Source organism: Phaethon aethereus, assembly GCF_964289735.1.
Source record: "Phaethon aethereus genome assembly, chromosome: 2".
In the NCBI taxonomy this organism is placed as follows: Eukaryota; Metazoa; Chordata; class Aves; order Phaethontiformes; family Phaethontidae; genus Phaethon; species Phaethon aethereus.
This window is the reverse complement of record NC_138582.1, coordinates 83,478,770-83,497,880: the sequence shown is the minus strand read 5'-3', so window position 1 is coordinate 83,497,880 and position 19,111 is coordinate 83,478,770. Positions and strand designations below refer to the sequence as shown.

The 19,111-nt window shown below is 38.4% G+C and overlaps 1 protein-coding gene across 1 annotated transcript in view; it reads left to right on the top strand.

Annotated features, from left to right (window-relative positions):
- Positions 1-1,351: 1,351 nt before the first annotated feature.
- The window catches only part of DNAH5 (dynein axonemal heavy chain 5), a gene marked incomplete at both ends in the record, with an annotated part of 132,058 nt that continues 114,298 nt past the window's right edge, over positions 1,352-19,111 (top strand). Inside the window, 10 exons of the mRNA XM_082015325.1 lie at positions 1,352-1,408; positions 5,852-5,986; positions 8,264-8,348; positions 9,679-9,842; positions 11,472-11,693; positions 12,236-12,373; positions 12,975-13,151; positions 13,962-14,075; positions 16,570-16,677; positions 17,450-17,572. Coding sequence (XP_081871451.1) covers positions 1,352-1,408; positions 5,852-5,986; positions 8,264-8,348; positions 9,679-9,842; positions 11,472-11,693; positions 12,236-12,373; positions 12,975-13,151; positions 13,962-14,075; positions 16,570-16,677; positions 17,450-17,572 — 1,323 coding nt within the window. The remainder of the gene's footprint in view (positions 1,409-5,851; positions 5,987-8,263; positions 8,349-9,678; positions 9,843-11,471; positions 11,694-12,235; positions 12,374-12,974; positions 13,152-13,961; positions 14,076-16,569; positions 16,678-17,449; positions 17,573-19,111) is intronic.

Genomic DNA, 19,111 nt, shown 5'->3' with positions numbered 1-19,111 from the left:
TTTTATGAAAAAGCTCCATGATTCTTAGGTGGTTCTTTGTGAAATTTATTTGACTTTATTTTTTGTCCCTTGTTTTTTAAAAAAGAGGTTTTTGTTGATGCCTGCCCAAGTTAAGCCTGTTGGGCTGAGTTTTTACATTAGAAATTATGTACATCCTGCAAAGAAGTAAATGAATGCTCAGTGTTCTGAGCAAGTTAATCCAGGGATTAACTTGATGTCTAGTATTTAATAGCATGTTTAATTTTAAAAGAGAAGTCTGTAAATGGTTCAGAGAAAGCTACAGATGGTTCCTTTTACACTGAAGACAATTTTTCTTCTGTCTGTCTTTCAAACATGTACAAAATCAGATTTGACGATAGTAGGTGGGGAAAATTGTATGGAAAAATCAGATAAGGTGGGGAAAGTGGCTTTTACTCATGTGATTTTTAATTTTTTTTTACCAACACTGAGGTTGTCAAGTGTGTTTTTTTTTTTTTAAAAGACATGATTCACACTGATATGAGTGGAAGCAGAAATACTTAGGGGCATTCTAAGCCTGAAAGAGCTGTAAAAATGTCTTGTTTTTCTTGTTCCTAATATTGGATCATTAGTTTGTTTTTCTTGGCATTTTCAAGAGGACATCAAATTAGATTCTGTCACAGTAGTGGAAAAAATTAAGGCTCTTTTAAGAAGAAGAAACTTAACATTCCTTGCTGAAGAAAAATTGCTGTATTAAGCAACCATTGTACAACTGAAAAATAACTGAAACTGCATGTGCTTGTATAAAAAAACTCAGTAATTGAGCAGTCTGTAGGTAAAAGCTATTTGAAAGCTGGTTGACTGTTGCTATATATTTAAACAATCATCTGTGACAAGGAAACAAAGACGTCTGTTGACACGAGGATTACTTAAGAAGGCCAAACACAAATCAGATAAGCAGTTATAAAATTGACTTTTGCAAATGGTTATGTTGCCCTTGAGCATGATGAAGTGTAGTGAGTGGTGTTTGTATATAAACGATATCACCTTAACAACACTGTGGTTGGTAGCAGTCATTTTCAACTCCTAATCTATAAGCAGTTAATTCTGTGATTAGAGACCTGTAGTTTCTAAAGTAGTCCAATTTAGGTTTCAAGCAATTTAAATGCACATTAGAACTGAATTTTAAATACAGAGCTAAGGTATATAGTTGCTGGCTTTTTAGGTCCCTGCTGTATTTTCTAGAGTTTTTTTGGTGTTCCTACAGATAAGGAATGAAAAAACATGAACAAAGTTTGGGGGGAGAGGGCAAAATGATGAATCAAGAAGCTTGTACCATAGTTTAAGGCTTATTGCTGAAAAATCGTACTTGATGCTTGTATTGAATAGTACAATGTTTAGAGCTGGAAGAAAGCAACTTTGGAAACAGAGCATTGGCAGAGTTATAAAGGTAAGGAAAACTGAACTTTGGAATAGGTTGAGACTAGTAACTGTATAGTTAGAATAAGGGTGTGAATTGAGGCAGGGGAGGGGGTAGTAAAATGTGTGTTTTAGAATGATGTAAATGGATTATGTCAGTTTCCCGAAACATTCTAATTATATAAAATGGATAAACTTGGCCTTTCAAAGCAAAATATAGTATTTGGGATAGGTATTTGTCATGAGACATAGGTTTTTTATGTAATTGGTCTTATAAGTTAATTGGTAGGGTATCAGTCAAGTTAGTTGCACGATTCATTTTGAAAGGTAAATTTGTACTGGGAAATATTTATGCATTTGATGGCTGGTACTTGTATCTTGTTCAGACTGTTGCAGTGGTCTGGTAATGGTATAATTTCACAATTGTTATACTGGTACAAATAAAGACCTTGATGCTAGATCTGGTAACAAACGGGGGTGGAATCTGCCACCAAGGAAAAGTGAAGTTTAACTTCACTCTTCTCATATTTGTAAAGTAGGAATAGAATTATGAAGACACTACTTAGCATTGAGAAACAATAATGAAATATAGAAGTCATTAAGACCCTTGGACTAATTTTAAAAGCTGGTCATTTGACAAACTGTTTCTGAGTTAATGCAATGTTATAACAAATGTGGGAAAGCTCTGATTGATGTTTGAGATTTAAGTGTCAGCTAAAGGGACTGCTCTAATTCTGTGGGGTATGTGTGTTTTGGAGAGGAGCAAATAAAACGGTGTGTGTCTGAAAACTCAGGGTGTTTGGAAAGTGTAAAATGGTTTGCGGTTTACTTTTACAGGGAAATCCATGAGCAATGCTTATGCAACATAAAACATCTTAGCAAGTTAAAGGAGAGCCAGAGGAATGCATTTTGCTTAAATAAATTTTGGATAAGACAGTAAATTAACAATTAGAACACTCTTACTTTTTGACTTCCCAGTAAAGTTCAAGTGTATTGCTCATTCGTAAAACTTTGATCTGAGCATTCTAAATTCAGTAATGCACAGTATTCTGAAAAGCATATGCATCATTTGCTGGATAAATTGTGTTCAGGAACAAGTTTTAACTTGTGCAGTTATGACTTGCATACTAAATAATGTTCATGCAAACTTTAGAGTGTCCGCAGACATCAGCAACTGCAGTCTGTAATGTAGAGGTTGGCAATAATCAATACTTGGTTTCTGAGGCGGCTGTTTCAAAGGAAGGACCCCTGGCATCTCTGACTTCTGATCTTTTAGTAGCTTAAAAATATATGCTTATATACTCTTGTGGTAGTTAGAAGACACTTCTTTTTAATATAATTAATTTTAACTTAATTCCCACTTGTTGCTTCAGATTCATGGTGTGATGGTTATGGGTTTAGGCATATGTTAAAATGGATTTGGGAATCTCCCCTTTATTCTGCTTCGGGAGAAGATGTCTACTGAAATTAGTTTCCAGTGCTAAATTTTTGGTATTGAGGTATTAGGAATTTTAAGGTTTTACGTAACATAAAGCAAGTTACTTGTTATAGCTAGACTAATCATCAAAGAAGGACTCTTCGGTTAATTAGTTTAGCTTTGGACTTGTATCTGTTGTGGGACTGTGTCATATGGCCTTTCTTACCTTTGTAACTGGGGGCGGGGGGAGAAATGCAAAACTAAACTGGCTGTACTGCTGTTCTTTAAATGAAGAACTGAGGTAAAGCTGTACCATATAAAAACTTGGATAATCCTTCCAGATATCTAAGTGAGAAAGCATTTATCTCTTGTAAATACTGTTTAGTCTGGATACTCCTACATCATAGGACGTTATGAGGAGACTTTGTTTTATGACCTTGATCAGAATTGCTGCTGATACGTTTCAGGGTTTGCATGTAAGTGTTACTGCACGTACCAGCAATTCCTTTCTTAGCTACGTAAACAATAGCTTATGTGTTTTAGCAATCCTTCCATCTTAAAATCTTACTCTTTCAGTATTCTATTAAAATATATTTATTTGCATAAACCTGCCTGTTTTTTTGTATTTTTTTATACAGATGCTGTTTAGGATAGGTGCTTCTGTAGTGAATCGTAAAATATACAAAAATTCCTAGGCCATGACCACATTGCTAGTTTGAAGCAAGATGTGGGGCTAGTTAAAGTTTGCATCTTGAAGTCCAAAGATGGAATTTTGGAACAGGCTAGTAAATTCCTTCGTTGAAGTTCTGGGTGATACGAAAGTCTGCATCCCTATGCAAAAATTGGAAACAAATCTGGAATAGAAATCTACTTGTTCCTCCATGAACCTTTTGCTCATTTATTTCTGGCCCTTAAAGATAGGGTGGAAGGGGAAAGGGAAGAATGAGAGGTAGAAAGCTCAACGATTTCTTGCAATTCGTTCTCTGAGATTGCTAATCCTCAGTAAAGAATATCTTAAAAATTTGTTCTTTAAGTAGTATGCAAATGGAAACTGATATTTTGATCAGTTTCCAGTCTGGCTTCTGAGAGCTTTAAATATTTAAATTAATGATTTGCTATTGAAAGCACTGAAGTTAGGTTTCTTATACTTTTTTGGGGACAACCTAATCCTAAAAGTGAGGCAGAAGTGTCTTCTGATGACTGCAACAACTGAGAAGTGAGAGTTTGTGACTGGGGGAGCACGTCATTTGGGGAAGAGAAGAAGTTCACAGAAATGTCAGATCATCAAAATGTGGAGGCATGACAGGCAGGGTGAGTCCTTGAATTGCACTGTACTGACTATCAGGAAGAACATGCATGCAACTTGCATTCATTAGAGAGAGAGATCCACCAGAACAATGCAAATGCCTTCCAGAAGTGACACATGATAAATGCAAGTGCATGTCTTAATCTTCATAAAATTGTAGCTTTACTATCTATTTAGTTCCCTTTTTTCCTAGGTACAGTTCATGAAAAGAATTTAAGTTAACTCGACATTTAAAGTTTTGTGACTTATTAATGAATGCTCTTGTTACTGGACTTAGACATCAAATACTGCCTTAGACATCAAATATTGTGGACAGCTATACACAATAGCTACTATATTTGGTATAGTGCTTGAGAGACTGCAATTGGAGGATTGAAAAGCATTAAAAGAACTGAAACAAACATCAGGGCATGACTGCCCAGTTTGAGAAGAAGGTGCTCGTGATTTCAGCCTACATAAACAGCAACTTGTAGAAGAAATGGAGGCTATGAACTTGTCAAGGGCCGTCTGTATAGGTGGAGTTGCGAACTGGTAACCAATGCAAGATGAACACCTTGTGCTGCTGCAGGTGTATTACATATGGGAATTCAATTTAATTAGAAGTGTAGGCATACTGCTTGAAGAATGGTATAATAGTTATAGTTAAGCATGTTTGTAAACTATTGTGTGCCTTCAGGCTGGTGGCTTGTTTTACTACTTATTTTATTAAAGAGATGTTCTGGTTTCAGCTGGGATGGCGTTTTTTCTTTCCGATAGCCGGTACAGTGCTGTGCTTTGGAGTTGGTATGAGAATAATGTTGGTAACACACTGAAGTTTTAGCTGTGGCTGAGTAGCTGTAGTGCTTATACTCAGTCAAGGACTTTTCAGCTTCCCATGCTCTGCCAGCGGGGAGGTGCACGGGGAGCTGGGAGGGGGCACGGCCGGGACAGCTGACCCAGGCTGGCCAAAGGGATATTCCCTACCATGTAACGTCATGCCCAGTACATAAACTGAAGTTGGCCGGGGGGTGGGAATCACTGCTCGGGGACAGGCTGTTGGTCACCGGGTGGTGAGCAATTGCTGCACTGGGCATCACTTGTGCTTGTACATTCCTTTGTTGGTATTATTATTATCATCATTGTTGTTTCCTTCTCTCTTGCTGTCCTATTACACTGTTTTTATCTCAACCCACGAGTATTTCCCAATTCTCTCCCCTATCCCACTGTGGGGCGGGGGAGTGAGCGGCTGTGTGGTGCTTAATTGCTGGCTGGGGCTAAACCATGACGAGAGATAATGTATGAAACCCTAGCTTCTTCCAGGAGCATCTGTCTTTATTAGAGAATGCTTGTAATATTTTCCATGAATAACAAAGATGGGTCAGAATCCTATATTGACTTGTTGGTCATATGTTAATAGAATAAAAAGCTGGGACTGAGGACTTAGGGTATTGAAGAGAACTTGCAGAATGATGGAGCCATATATATAAAATACCTTTTTTCTAGAGAGCCTTACAACAAATAAATAGTATTGTACAAAAGACTGATGATAGAGATTTTGTGCTAAATCTGAAAATAGAACACAGGAAATCAACTGTAAAATCATAACAGTGGTCGCTTCTAAAACTTTCATTTGAGTGACTTAAAAACATAAACCACAAGTATGGAAGAATGTTATAGCCTTTACTTATTTTAATAAATTTTAGAATTTTCTTTTTTTTTGTCTTCAAAATAGATTGTGAATTATTCTTTTTCCACTTTGTGTTTTATAACAGCAAAAGCTCAAGGAAGAGAGGGAGGCTAAACGTGCTCGGATGGATGGCAGGCATGATTACTTACTGGATACCATTGCCTCTTGTGTGAATCTGGACAAAGCAGAAGTAGAAGATGCTGTTCTTGATGGTAACCAGGTAATCTGATGAGTTTGATAGTGAAGCTCATGGGGTGTTTTAGAACTGATATTACCATCAAATACTCAGTGAAATAGTCATCAGACTTCATGTCTGAGATTACTCAAGTCTTCTCATCAGAAAAATATGTCTCCGCATTTTGTAATTAAGTTGAACAAAAGTGTTCTTAGTTTCAGGACCTATTGTAACAATATTGATTTTGAAATTTATTAGAATATCTGCTTTACAACAGTTATAGATAGTACAGTAAAACCTGTGACTGTATTTCATACTGGATCCACAGCATGAAGTCTCTCAGTCCTTGAATACATAGTACATAGAGATTCAAATTCAAGAGTCCTGTCCACAGCAGGCTGCATGTTATTGTTGTTTCCATTAGGCTGCCGCTGGCATTTGTGAGACTACACTGTGATCTAGTTTAGGAAATTAAATTGGATGGAAACTACTTGACAAAATAGAATGGCTAAGTGATCTGACTGACTACATGAGGGTTAATGCAGGGAGTAAACAGAAATATGTCTATTGAGGAAACGGTGCATCGAAGTTGGTGGTATTATATGCAATGGAAATACATTTTGTGATTTGAAAAGAAATCATTATTTTTTTAAAATATAGGTAGACAGTAAGTAGATCTTGTTTTACTCCCTGACACTAAAGTAAACATGGTTGTGTTTGGTTTAGTTTTCTCTTGTATTCTTTTTCCATCCGTGTACCTTAAATTTATGCATTCCCATTGCCGTGCTAATACTGCTGAGAAACTGAAGAAAGTCCAGTGGAAGACTACCAAGACAGTAAGGGACGTAGGGCATGTAAAATATGAGAAGAGAGACAATAAGAGATTGAGGGGCAGTCAAATAATAGCCTGCAGTTGCTTGAAGAGTAGTTACAAAGATGGCAGGTCTGAACTCTTCTCAGCAGTTGCAGATGATATGACAAAGGCAATAGCCACAACTTGGAAATTGAATATTAAGAGACCCTTCTTCACCAGGAGGGTAATGCAGCATGGGAATAGGTTACTCAAGTGAGTTGTGGAATTTGTGTCCTTAAGGTTTTTGAGACTTAGCCTAGGCAAAGCTCTAGATGACCTGAGCTGATGTTGATGATACAGGAGGCTGGCCTTGAGATCTCCCAGATGTTCCTTCCAACATTTCTGTGATTCCATGTGATATAGGGAAATAAGCTGTGCAGAACACTGTCACACAGGTTAAAAAGCAGAACTTGTTTCAGCTTTTGTCTATTCTATCTCTAAATGGGTTTCTTGGCAAACTATATTGCCTGAGAATAATTGTCAGATGAAGAAAATATTGGCAGCTGCTAAACTTGGAAAGAGAAAAGTGTAACAGTTGTTTTGACCTCATCTCGGAGGGCTCAGCCAAGATTTTCTGCAATAGCAGTGTATATGATCTTGGTGTAACTGAGGCCCATTATTAATGTAAGAGGGATAAATGTGGCTTTCTTCCTGCTGCTGGTGATCTCTTAGCCTTTCTCCTGCACTAAAGAAGCACAAATGGTACCACCAAATGTTTCTGAAGAAGTTCTAGAAGTAGAAGCCTTTTCTGGTGTAAGATCGCTATGTAGTTAGGGACTATATGAAACAATGACTCATAGTTCTAGAAAAAGAATGGATTAGGCCAGACTTTCAAGTGCTGAAACACTGATCAGCACATACTAGCATAGAGCAATTAATTTTCTTCTAGGCCTGTATGGCCTATACATGAGATACCTGGACTACACTACCAATACAGGGTTCAAGGATGCTTGATGGCAGCCTTAAATCGATGGAGAGCTGTGAAATTGTCCTGGTGCTTAAAATATAAATAAAGGCTTCCTCTGTTGCTATGATCTGGAATAATTGCAGCTGTGTGTTTTCTGCTTTCAGCTAGTTAGCTGAATGGCAGTAAGAATAACATGGGTGAGGGGCTTCAATGGGGTGCTGCTGCACTTCAGTGAATGAAGAATGCCCTGTGCCCTCAGTTTGAGAGATGATACACAGCATGTACAGTAAGTGGCTTCAGTAAACTGGAACGTGGCCTGGCTATGTTAAATTGTGTTCAGCATAGAAAAATTTAAATGGTTCAGTCAAGTAGTTGTGTGCTGCTGAAGGACAAGGCAACTCAGTCATTTTTTGGGGATAGTAACGGGGCCTGGTATAACTTTATTATTGAACAATGATGATGTGATGAGTATTTGTCAACCCTTTATGTTAAAAATTTGAGCAAGTTAAACTTTTTTTAGTGGGTATGCTATGCATAATGATCTCAACATGATCTCAAACAGATAGAGCGCATTAACAGATTCCTGGCCCCTGGAGGTCTCCGTCATCTGATGTTCTACTATCAAGATACAGAGGCAACAGAGACAGGTAAAGCAACTTAGGTTCTCCTGCAGCATGTTATAACAGGCAGATTTTTTGCAGCGTTCTGAATAGCGCTTTTAATATGCAGCTTAAGAACTTCTAGCACCCTGTTCAGAAACAGTACATCTTTTCTGAAGAGGCTGCGGCGTATACGACCTACTCCAGCTCCATACATTGTGGGAATGCCCTGAAAACTGGGACAACTGTTGCTGGTCTAGCCTCTGTAGTTACTGAACTACAAGGATAGTGCAAGTTTATGTTAGTTGGCAATAAGTAAAATTAATAGAATTCCCAGAGTCAAGACTGTTTTGCTGGTGACAGAGCCCTTGATGTAATCCTGAGGTAAACAAAAAAGAGTCTTCTGCAGGTGCTGTGGTGAAAAGGAGGAGGGGGAAAAGTGATGTGAACAAAATGGTGGGGAGGGGACTTACAGGTGGCTGCCTGATCCAAAATAGGGATGTCTAGGGCACTTGGTCATGTGCCTGAAAGAAAATAGGGCAAGGGACCTGTCACTTTTTGCATTTTTTGTGATGTTGTCCTTTAACTACTGGTATCAACAATTCACTTTTTGATATGTTTGTTGTTGCAGTGCCTCACCGAGTTGTGTATGTCTGCTGTGTATTTTACTCTGAGGTAACACTAGAGAACTAGGAACAGAGAAGTAGCATGGCCAAAACCACAATTTAAGAGAACTGTTTTTCCCTCAAAGACACTGCTGCTTCTTCGTGACTCTTTACAAGTGTTACCAACAGCCTAATCAAGGGAGCAGCCTATTCATGTTGGGGGAAGAAGAAAGGACAGGGAAGTCCCATGTAGCTCCCTTATTGTTTTTTTGTTTTCTTTTTCCCCCAAAGCATCTGCTGTGGCCTTTCTCTCCTTGTTTCCAGAAGTGGTCTATTTTTTTTTTATGTTAGACTTATGTCTACATGTTTTTAAGGGAAGACAGTTGATAATAGCTCTTCTGAGGTAAACTACATTTCCTCTGTTTTTTCTCTTTTTTTTTTTTTTAAACAGTAAAGTATTATCTGCAACTGCATGATGGAGAGCCATGTAAGATATCTTGAGCCTAAACCTTTGCTTAGAAGGAATAGGAAACAAATAAATTAATAGAAATGAAAGGCTTTTGTTGTGACAGTGGCAAAACTAGACGAAATAGTTCTTGCGGTGCCATGAGGACTCCGGATGCCGTGTACTGCCTGCAGACAGTCCCATGGGGTGGCTCCAGGGGACTGGGACTCAGAGATACACAAATGATGGCTGAACTGTTTGTTTAGAAAACTTTTCTCTGAATAAATAATCAGTGGTTTTTAAATGTTTCTTTTATTTGAATCTATAGAGCATTTTGGCCTTCCAGGAACAGGAATGAACTCTCATTTGACAAAGAAGAAGAAACCTGAAGTGTTTGTGACAGAGGGAAAAGAAGTCGCTTTAAGTGGTGTATGCATTTTCTTCATTAGATCTAGCCTTTTTAAACCCATCACAACTGAGAATATCTGTCAGGTAAGAGTTAGTGACTGCTTATCACTGTACGTAGTCTTGTTTACAATTAATTTTCATCTTGGGTTACATGTTCTCAGCATGTAATTTGACAGCCTTTAATGTGGAGCCATGAGAAAAGGACACAGTCTGGCTAAATGAAACACAGGGCAGAAAAGGAGGGGAATGGGAAAAATGACATTATCTAGCGGCAGCAACTTGAAGTGTGTCATTGCTATGAAGAAGTGATGCTAAGGAAGAAAATTTATGACAATCCAGAATGACAAAGAGTAACTACTTAATACCTAAATAATAAGCTGTTGAATTTCAATAAGTGCTAGCAAATCCATTAAAAAAAGAGGTTTATTTTTGAAAGCGTATGTGCAATCTACATATAAACTAATATTTATTGTTGAAACACTCTTTAAATCTATGACTGTCTGAAGTGAACAAAGCTGATCAAGTAGCAAGAAGCACAGAGTAGGATGTAGGGAATCCTGCAGTTGTAGACAAACTAATCAGAGTACTAGAATAAAAATTATGGGCTAAATGAGAATTTAGTGTTGTGGAAAAGTTTCTATACACTTGAAAATGGGAACTTTCAAGTATAGCTCCTAAGCCAGCAAGTTTTAACTTTCCCCATCTCTTCTATGAAAACCTTTAAAACTGTATTTTGCCCAGATAGGCAAGAAATAAAAAAGCAAAGGGTGAGCTGGCTGTCATCACCAGACTATTATTTGGCTTCTACAGATACATGCTTTAATGCTTTATGTGTAGCTTCTTTTTTTTGATGATTTTGAAAGATCTGGCTTAGGTTTTAGTCAATTATGTATCCTATTTAACATTTGAAATTTTTGTTGCTTGCTAATAATGCTTGCAAGCTTGTAATTGCAACTGAAAGATGTGTAAAGCAGACTTCTTCACAAGTAATGATACAACCCTTGCTGGTAGTAGATAATACCTTAGAACTAGGAAAGACAAGTTGAAAAGTAAAAATCATATGTCTGAAGACACGTCTAATGTGTGACACTGAAATAGTAGTTGTTTGGTGTTAAATTATGTTGTTGAAAATTCTTGTGATACCTTCTAATGAAGCAAGAAATGGCTAGCAGATCAATGCAATTTACCTTGGAAGTCTTCAGAGTCTCCTTCAGAATGGCTAAAAAGCAGATGCTGTGTGAATTGATATTGCTCAAACTGGATAGAGGTATTATTCCTAGACCAAAATCTTTGGGCGACTGCAAGTCAGAATTAACTGTAGTTCATAATTCTTTTGGCATCTAAGCCTTTTAAGTGCATTGAACTCTGCCTGTATATATACACATATGTATACAGGAATATATTCAAAAGTATAATTCTGGTAGCTATAGAAGTGGCAGGCTGGGATCCTTTTACTCAGACATAAACTGAGCTTTATAAATAGAGGTCTCTTATACTCTCATTATATTTTGGAACTGTTTTCAGATCTTTGTTTCCTCAGTTTTGTATGAGAAATTGTGACTGTGCAAATCTTGCAGCCCCTGCTAGCAAGAATTGTGCTGTTATTGTACACACTGGTAATTTTTGAGATGCCTGAGGCAATAGGACTGGAATAAATATAATGATGGCAAAATTTTGTTCTCTATTTTAACTTGTATTCTGCTTCTTTTACAGGAAGTAAATTTTAGTATGATGAATGTAGGTCGAGATGGCTTACTAAAAAGTATTGAACAGTTGATATCGGAAATCTTCATTCCAGCCTTACAGGCTATGGACTATGGCTGGGTTGAACTTGGTGAACCTCAACAAGCCTCCAATATTAAGCAGGACTTCCTTTGTTCTCTGGAAGGGTTTGTTAGCGTGCTATCAGGAACTCAGCAAAGTCTGTTGGAAAAGGTAGTACGCTCACATGGCAAATAGAAGTTGAGCTATCTGTAAAATGTCTCTTGCTCTGGAGCTTTTGAATCAATTCCTGTTGTAGAATACACATAAAAATTGCTTTTGTTAAACTGGAGAAAAAAATAACACTTTTGTTGTAATCGGTAACCTGTTATACTTTGATCTGTGGCTTTAACGATTCTGCAGGTGCTTCTGTTCTTGTTTGTTCTGGTGCCAGTTCTTTGACACTGTTAACTTCTTGATGCTCCAATGGCTGTGGTGACTCTTAAACCAAGAATGATTAATGTATGACAAATGGTTGCTTTAACTGTTAGTTTCTACTCAGCTGTTGTGAAGGAGAGGGCATGAGAGCACAGCTGCCAGGTTGGTGAATTCTCCGGATTCTGGAGTTGAGTTCTTGGCTCAAACCAGTTTAATTTAAACTGAAGTGGGAATAAAGTGAGATGCCCCAAGTGGGGCCACCAGTTATTTTTTAAAGTTGCTGGATTATTTGTCATAAACATTTCAGCATTTCATTTTTTTTTTAACTTGTGTTTTAGGTCAATCTGAAGAAATGTGAAACATATGATTTAAAAACTCTAAGAGGACCTTCCGATTATCTAATGGCTGCTAACAGCATAGATGCTCTTGAAAGAATAGAAGCCTGCATGAAAGGATGGACCAAACAAATTGAACAGGTGATACAGTAGATAAGTGTGAACTATAATAACATCTGCATATTGTCAGATGATGAATTTAATTTTGGCGTATAGCTACCTTTCTATAAAGTTAGATGTGATCAATCCCTGTATTTTAAAGTACTGTTGGCATGTTTTGTGTGCTTTTACTTCTCAGTGAGAATATTATTGAGACCTTTTTCCATCTACTAGGAAATAGAGCATACATGTGTCTTTGGAAGCTTAGTCCCCTGTTTTTGATAATCACCTTGTTCTTAAAGTAGAAAACAAGTAGTGATTCCCAGTGGATTTGATGACAGCAAAAGGAACACAATAATTCAGTGAACACTATTCTTAGTGCTCAAAATCATACTTTGAAACATGCTTTGCAGGTTATTTGCAGAAAATACAATTGTCTGTAACAGTACTTTTGGGATAATACTCCCTCTTTAATTCAGAACTAAAAAGGCCAAGCAAAATTAAAGCCTCTGATGTCAGGTGGTGGCTGAGTTAGTATTAACCTCCAGTGATAAATTACCTAGAAGCTCAATTATGAATTAATTCATGCTATCCATGCAGATAAAGACTAGCATCACTCACTAATATTACTGTATGGTGAAAGGTTCTTGCAGAAAATGACCAGTTGAGAAAGGAAGCTGATGACCTTGGACCACGAGCAGAGCTTGATTACTGGAAAAAGAAATTGTCGAAATTCAACTACCTTACAGATCAGCTGAAGAGCCCAGATGTGAAGGCAGTGCTTGGAGTACTCACTGCTGCTAAATCCAAACTGCTGAAGGTTGCTATTTTGAATTATGACACATGTAAAGACTAGAAATGTTCTGTATACCCTAGTTCATTTTGTTAATGTATGTAACATAGTTGGTGGGGAAAATATTTAAGCATCTTTGGCTTTTGTTTTCTTTGTCCTTCTATATTCCTCACCTTGAGTGGATGAACTTTAAATCTAGTTTAGTTTATTGGAAAAGACTGGGAATCCCCTTTGTCTGAAGACTGGTAATGTACTGCATCCACATGGCTCAACAGAAATAAATACTTATAAATCTTTGAGAAGTTGATTATTAAATGAGAAAATTGAATTAATGAACTGAGCATTTAATGAAAAAATTTAAAACCCCCCATTTTTAAAAACTCTTTCTCATGTTGTTACAGTGTGTCAATTTCTTGTGGGGTCATAACTTCTCACATTGACATAACAAAGGTAAAGATCCATTACAAACAGAAAAATAAGTAAATAAAACAAAAAGTCTTGGCTTGTCAAAATGAGACACGTGAAACAAATACACAGTTATACATTCATCAGTCCATCAAGCAAAACTAGTTAACAGATGATGCCTGTGTATTTTACAGCAGTTTGTGACACTACTACTGACATAACTTCTTGAGCTGAGTGGTCTAAACTGACTGTATGTTCACAGGCAACTTACAGAAGCAAAACAAGGACACCTGTACATCTTGGGTAAACAAGTGTAACTGAAGTAGATAAATGCTTTCAAATGTGTTTAAAGGCTTAAGGACAAAACAGAGTGATCTCAAAACAGTTCTTCTGAAATACATGGTTTTCTTTTTTTCAACTTTCTATTCTTAGAACTGGCGAGCATTGGATATCCGCATCACAGATGCAGCAAATGAAGCTAAAGATAACGTGAAGTATCTATATTCCCTGGAAAAATGTTGTGACCCATTATACAACAGTGATCCAGTAAGCAGAAATTTTAAATTCTTAACATAAATCTCTTGAGACATCCAAAATGAATGTATTTTGTAGGATCAGTTTGGAAATGACATAGGTAGCATTTAGATATGCATCTCCAGTTTGAGACTTTATTCAGTTATGCTAAAAGTGGCATAGTGGGAATTTCTGGCGACAAAATAAAGTACTTGTTTTCTTGCTGTACTATCTATGAAGCTTTTGGTCTGATGATGAAGCTGGAGTCTGTGCTGTGGGAGGAAGTGAAATCTTTGCAATTTAAAGGAAAAAAAAAAAAGGAAAAAAGGTGTGGGGGGGAAGGGAGTGAAAGTGAACCTAGTGCTATGTTGAAGACAAAGGCAGGGCTGTGTTGGTGGCCAGGTCAGGTCATGGTTAGCCTAACATTTATAAGGCAATTTTCAGCTGCTGGGTTAGGGAAACATAAATATGGTTATGTAAATATTAAGGTGTAAATATAAATCACCTTCTCATACCATAGTGACAGGATGATGCAAGCATAAGAAGTGGCAAACAAAACCAGCCAACCTAAAGTACGGGACCGGGACCGGAGGAAGGATTCTCACTGTCCCATTATCTGCTAAAGTAGGTGGCAAACGGTTGCTTTTATTAAAACTGGTTTTGCAACCGACTGTCTTGCTAGTCAGAGAAATATGATGAGTAGCCATGAAGACTCAAAGCTTTGACCATCCTAGCTACCTCTCTCTTCCCTCCCACCTACTTTTCCCAAAGTGAAATTGCTTCCAAACAGCACTCTGGGCAACCATGGTATGGTTCTGTTTGTTTCCATTTACTGGACAGTATTAGAACAGTGTGTTCTTTCAGTGTTTCCCAATCTGATACTTGAGTCTCTCGGATGAAAGGTTAGTATGATACCCATACAAAACAGGGGGGAAGTGAATACGCTTGCTTTTGGCAAGCTTTTTGTGCGGGGTCTGTTGGACTTGATCTGCTTTGTGCTCCCCATACGAGGAAGTGGTGCCGGCTTCAGAGATGTTTAGTTTTAAGAGGGTGTAGCACTTGGGGTGGAAGCCATCAAGACATGGAGTATGAGCCTTTCCCTTACTGATATTTATCTGTAAAACGTTGAGAACCAGTTTGCCCATAAGAGTAAAACTGTCATTGCTTTGGAAACTCAGATGTGGGGGAGCTGCCTGAAAAATCTTTGTCCCATTCATGGGCTGAAGACAGGACTGTGAGGCTTTTGAAATGACACTCCAAAGTATTTAGCAAAAGGCTTTTCTCTTGTACACACCACTTCGTGAACACCACACAGGGCACGGAGAATTAAAGTGGGTGTGGGGGGTTAACCTTGCGATGGGCCAAGCACTCTCTCATTCCTGCTCTCAACAGGGTGGGGAGAGAGTATAGCATGAGAAAGTTCATAGATTTTTTTAAAGACAGGGAGATCACTTACCAGCATGGGCAAAACAGACTCAGCTTGGGGAAAAGTAACTTTAATTTATTGACAGTGAAAATTAGATTCTGATCGTGAAGCTGTGCCTGGGGAGAAGGGGGGTGGTAGGGAGATGTGGTTTTAATCTTTGTCTTGTCCCCAGGCACAGCCTCACCCCTTCATTCCTGACTTCTCTTCCTCTTCCCCTGAGAGTCACAGGCAGATGGGCAATAGAGGGGCTGTGGTCAGCCTGTAAGAGCTCCTCTTTGCTGCTCATCCTTTTAAACCTTTCCCCCGCTCCAGCGTGGGCCCTTCCCAGCGGCTGCCGGGAAGCGCCCGCCGCGCCGGGGCCTCTCCCGGGGCCGCGGGGGCGTCTCTGCCGGGGCGCCCGGAGCAGCCCCTGCCCTCCTCCCGCTCTCCCCTCGGGGCTGGCGGGGCTGTTTCTCACAGCCTTTCCCTCAGCCCTGGCTGCCGGGCAGCGTTGTGCCCTTTCTGCCCCAGGCTTTCCCCGCGGCGCCCGCCCGGGGCTGAGGGGCTCAGCTGTGCCCTGTGCTGGGGCCGCCGGAGCCGGCTGGGACCGGCCGCGTCTGGCACCGGGCAGCCCAAAGAATGGACTATAAGGTCACCTCCTCCCCGGTACTTAATCTATTGCGTGTAATTTTTTGTAATCTAAATGCCAGTACTGTAGGAAGGTTGTTCTTCATAGTTCCCTTATTCAAATAAGCGCTATGATGCTTAATGCAACTTTTGGGATCTCTTTATATGCAAGCTTATATCAGGTTTACAAAAGTGTATGTAAACATACTTTTTATGAAAAGAAGTGGTACTTTCGAAGAGGCCTTTGTCAAATTTCACTGGCTGACCAGACTTCTTCCAGCCAAGACTCCAATGAAAATTTTTCCCCAAAATTGAATTGTAGAGCTTGGAGAGTGAAGTAGAACAGGCATCTCCACAGGAGAAACCCAAGGAAGCAGGGGCAGAAACATTAGAAAAACCATGTTCATAACTCTCCTGCATTCTCTAATTAGGTGTCAGGCTAATGTATGGTAACAGAAGTACTGAGCAGAGCTCAGACAGTGTGTTTCATTCCAGGTGTCCATGGTGGATGCTATTCCAGGACTCATAAATGCAATTAAAATGATTCAGAGTATCTCTCAGTATTACAATACGTCTGAAAAAATATCCTCACTGTTTGTGAAGGTCAGTGCTACAGCTTGAAAGGAAATGTTCACGTTTTTTTGTGTGTGTGTGTGTTGTTACTTGAGTGAGAGACAGAAAACACAAGGGACCAAGCAATTGAAGAGACAGAATTTTGTTCAATTGAATGCTGCTTTTTGAATGTATAGAGAATTGGAAACTGTGATAAAACTACTTCAAAGTTAAAACTTATTTTACTACTTGTAGGTTGGAGTTGTAAGAATTTTTTCAGACTTCTTGAAGATCAGGGCTAATCTCAACCCTGATATGACTAGATCTTTCTAAAGAAGAGGATCTTTCTAAAACAAGAGGAACTTTTTGTTACAATGAGTTTTGCCTGTGGTGAACTATTTTTTGTAGAACCAATTATGTTAAATTTATATAGCCCTTAAACCATATATTTTCATAAAAAGGAAATGGAGTTGGAAGGACAACCTGTTTTTTAATGATCATAGTCTTATGGGCCCTTGATTTTACTTTTGCTTTCAGAAGTGCTGAAGTCTTTTCACTTTGTAGTCCTCAATGTAATTTCAAGGTTGGTACAAGCTGTTTAGGTTTAGGATGAACGTAGTTAATCAAGAATGTTTTGGTGGTGTAATGGTCTGGAGGCTGGATATGGCAAGGGGGGCAGCCCGTCTATGTGGCTAGTATTTGGTATTGCTATTTTGCAGGCTTTGGGCTGGTGGAGTCAGAGGTATGGGATGAGACTGAAAGAAGGGCAAGATCTGCTTTGTCTTGAGATGTTTTTTTTTCACAAGGTTAAAACTGCTTTTAGGTGACCAATCAGATGATAGCAGCATGTAAATCTTACATTACAAACAACAATACGGCCACCATTTGGAGTCAACCTCAGGAGAGAGTTATGGAAAAGCTACAAACAGCCATTAGACTTAAACAGGTAGGTGGGAAGAGCATGTGGAAAACAGAATGTAAGTTGAGATTTAGGAGGGCATGATTAGGAAAACTATTTTGTATCAGGAAGGAGTGTTATAAAGAAGGAAAATGAAGCAACTGAAAAATACCCTTTGGAACTGGTGCGTTTATACTGGAGCTAACAGGGAATTTAGTGTCTGTTGGTCTCCTGGAAACAGTATTTCGATGCTTAGCCTAACTTAACTATGCTTCTTATATGAGAATTACTTAGATTTTCATGCCTGACTTTCTCTAGAAAGTTTCTTCTCACATGGTGAGGAGAGATGTGTGGTAGAAATGAAAACAGAGGGAGTTTCTTCGCTGAATCTGTTGAAAGATCTGTGGACAAGCCATACCTTTAGAAAGGGCAATTTAATGAACTGAGAAGAATTCAGCTGCTCAGGTTACACAGACTTGTTGGGAAGATAACCTTTATTTTTTTTTTTGCATACACTTCCATGACTCTTTTGGGAATTTTTTCTTCCCTTTAGAACATAAGATCATAGGATAATTCAGCTTGGAAGGGTCCTCAGCAGGTATCTAGTTCAACTTTCTGCTCAAAGCCAAAGCAGGGGCAGCTATGAGATCAAACTTGGTTGCCCAGTCCTTCATCCAGTCTTGAAGCTCTCCAAGGATGGAGAGACTGCACAGCCTTTCTGGGCAACCTCCTTCACTGCTTGACTGTCCTTCAGGTGAAAGATCTTTTCCTTACATCCAGTCAGAATGTCATGTGTTTCAATTTATGCCCGTTGGCTCTTGGCCTCTGTCCATGTGTTACTGTGAAGAGCCTAGCTCTGTCTTTTTGATAACCTCTGTGTAGGTATCAGAAGGTTCATGTTAGGTTTTCTTCGTTATTATTTTTTGATTCCTTAATAATATGTGCTTGGAAGACTATAACTTTATCCTGACACCCTCTGAAGCTACAAATCTTGCATAGTTCTAGCACAAATTAGTGTAAATTTATATGATGTCTTACTATCAGCAATGAGTAGTAGATTTGTATATTTCTGTAAAGATGTAGCAAATTATTCATTTGCTGCATTAAAATATGTGCAAGGATTAAGTTCTTGTTTGAGTGTTATTAGTTCCAAAAGCTTTCAGAAAATCAATAGATTAAAACTTAAAATTTGAATCACTAACAACTTGGGAAACTCTGTGCCATCTGTATTAATATGTCCAAGTAGGGTTATTCATACATATATGTGATAAAAAATAATGAACATTGTGTTTTTAAGAGAACTACTCTTTAAAGACTAAAAACTATTTCAAGCAAATCCATTGACTATGTAATCTGACTTTGGGAAGAATTTAATTTTAACATGTTTGGAGTAAGATTTGTGCCCAGTTAAGAAAGCGGAATGAAAACTGGAAGCTACTATGGAGCGACATTCTAACTTCAGAAAGGTTTTTGTTCTGGAAAGTGATTTTGGAAAATTTGAAACATTATTACTCAATAAAACTGCTCAGCACACAATTACTGTTTTCAGTCTTTGAAAACTGAAATCTGGGTTGTCATCTTGGATAT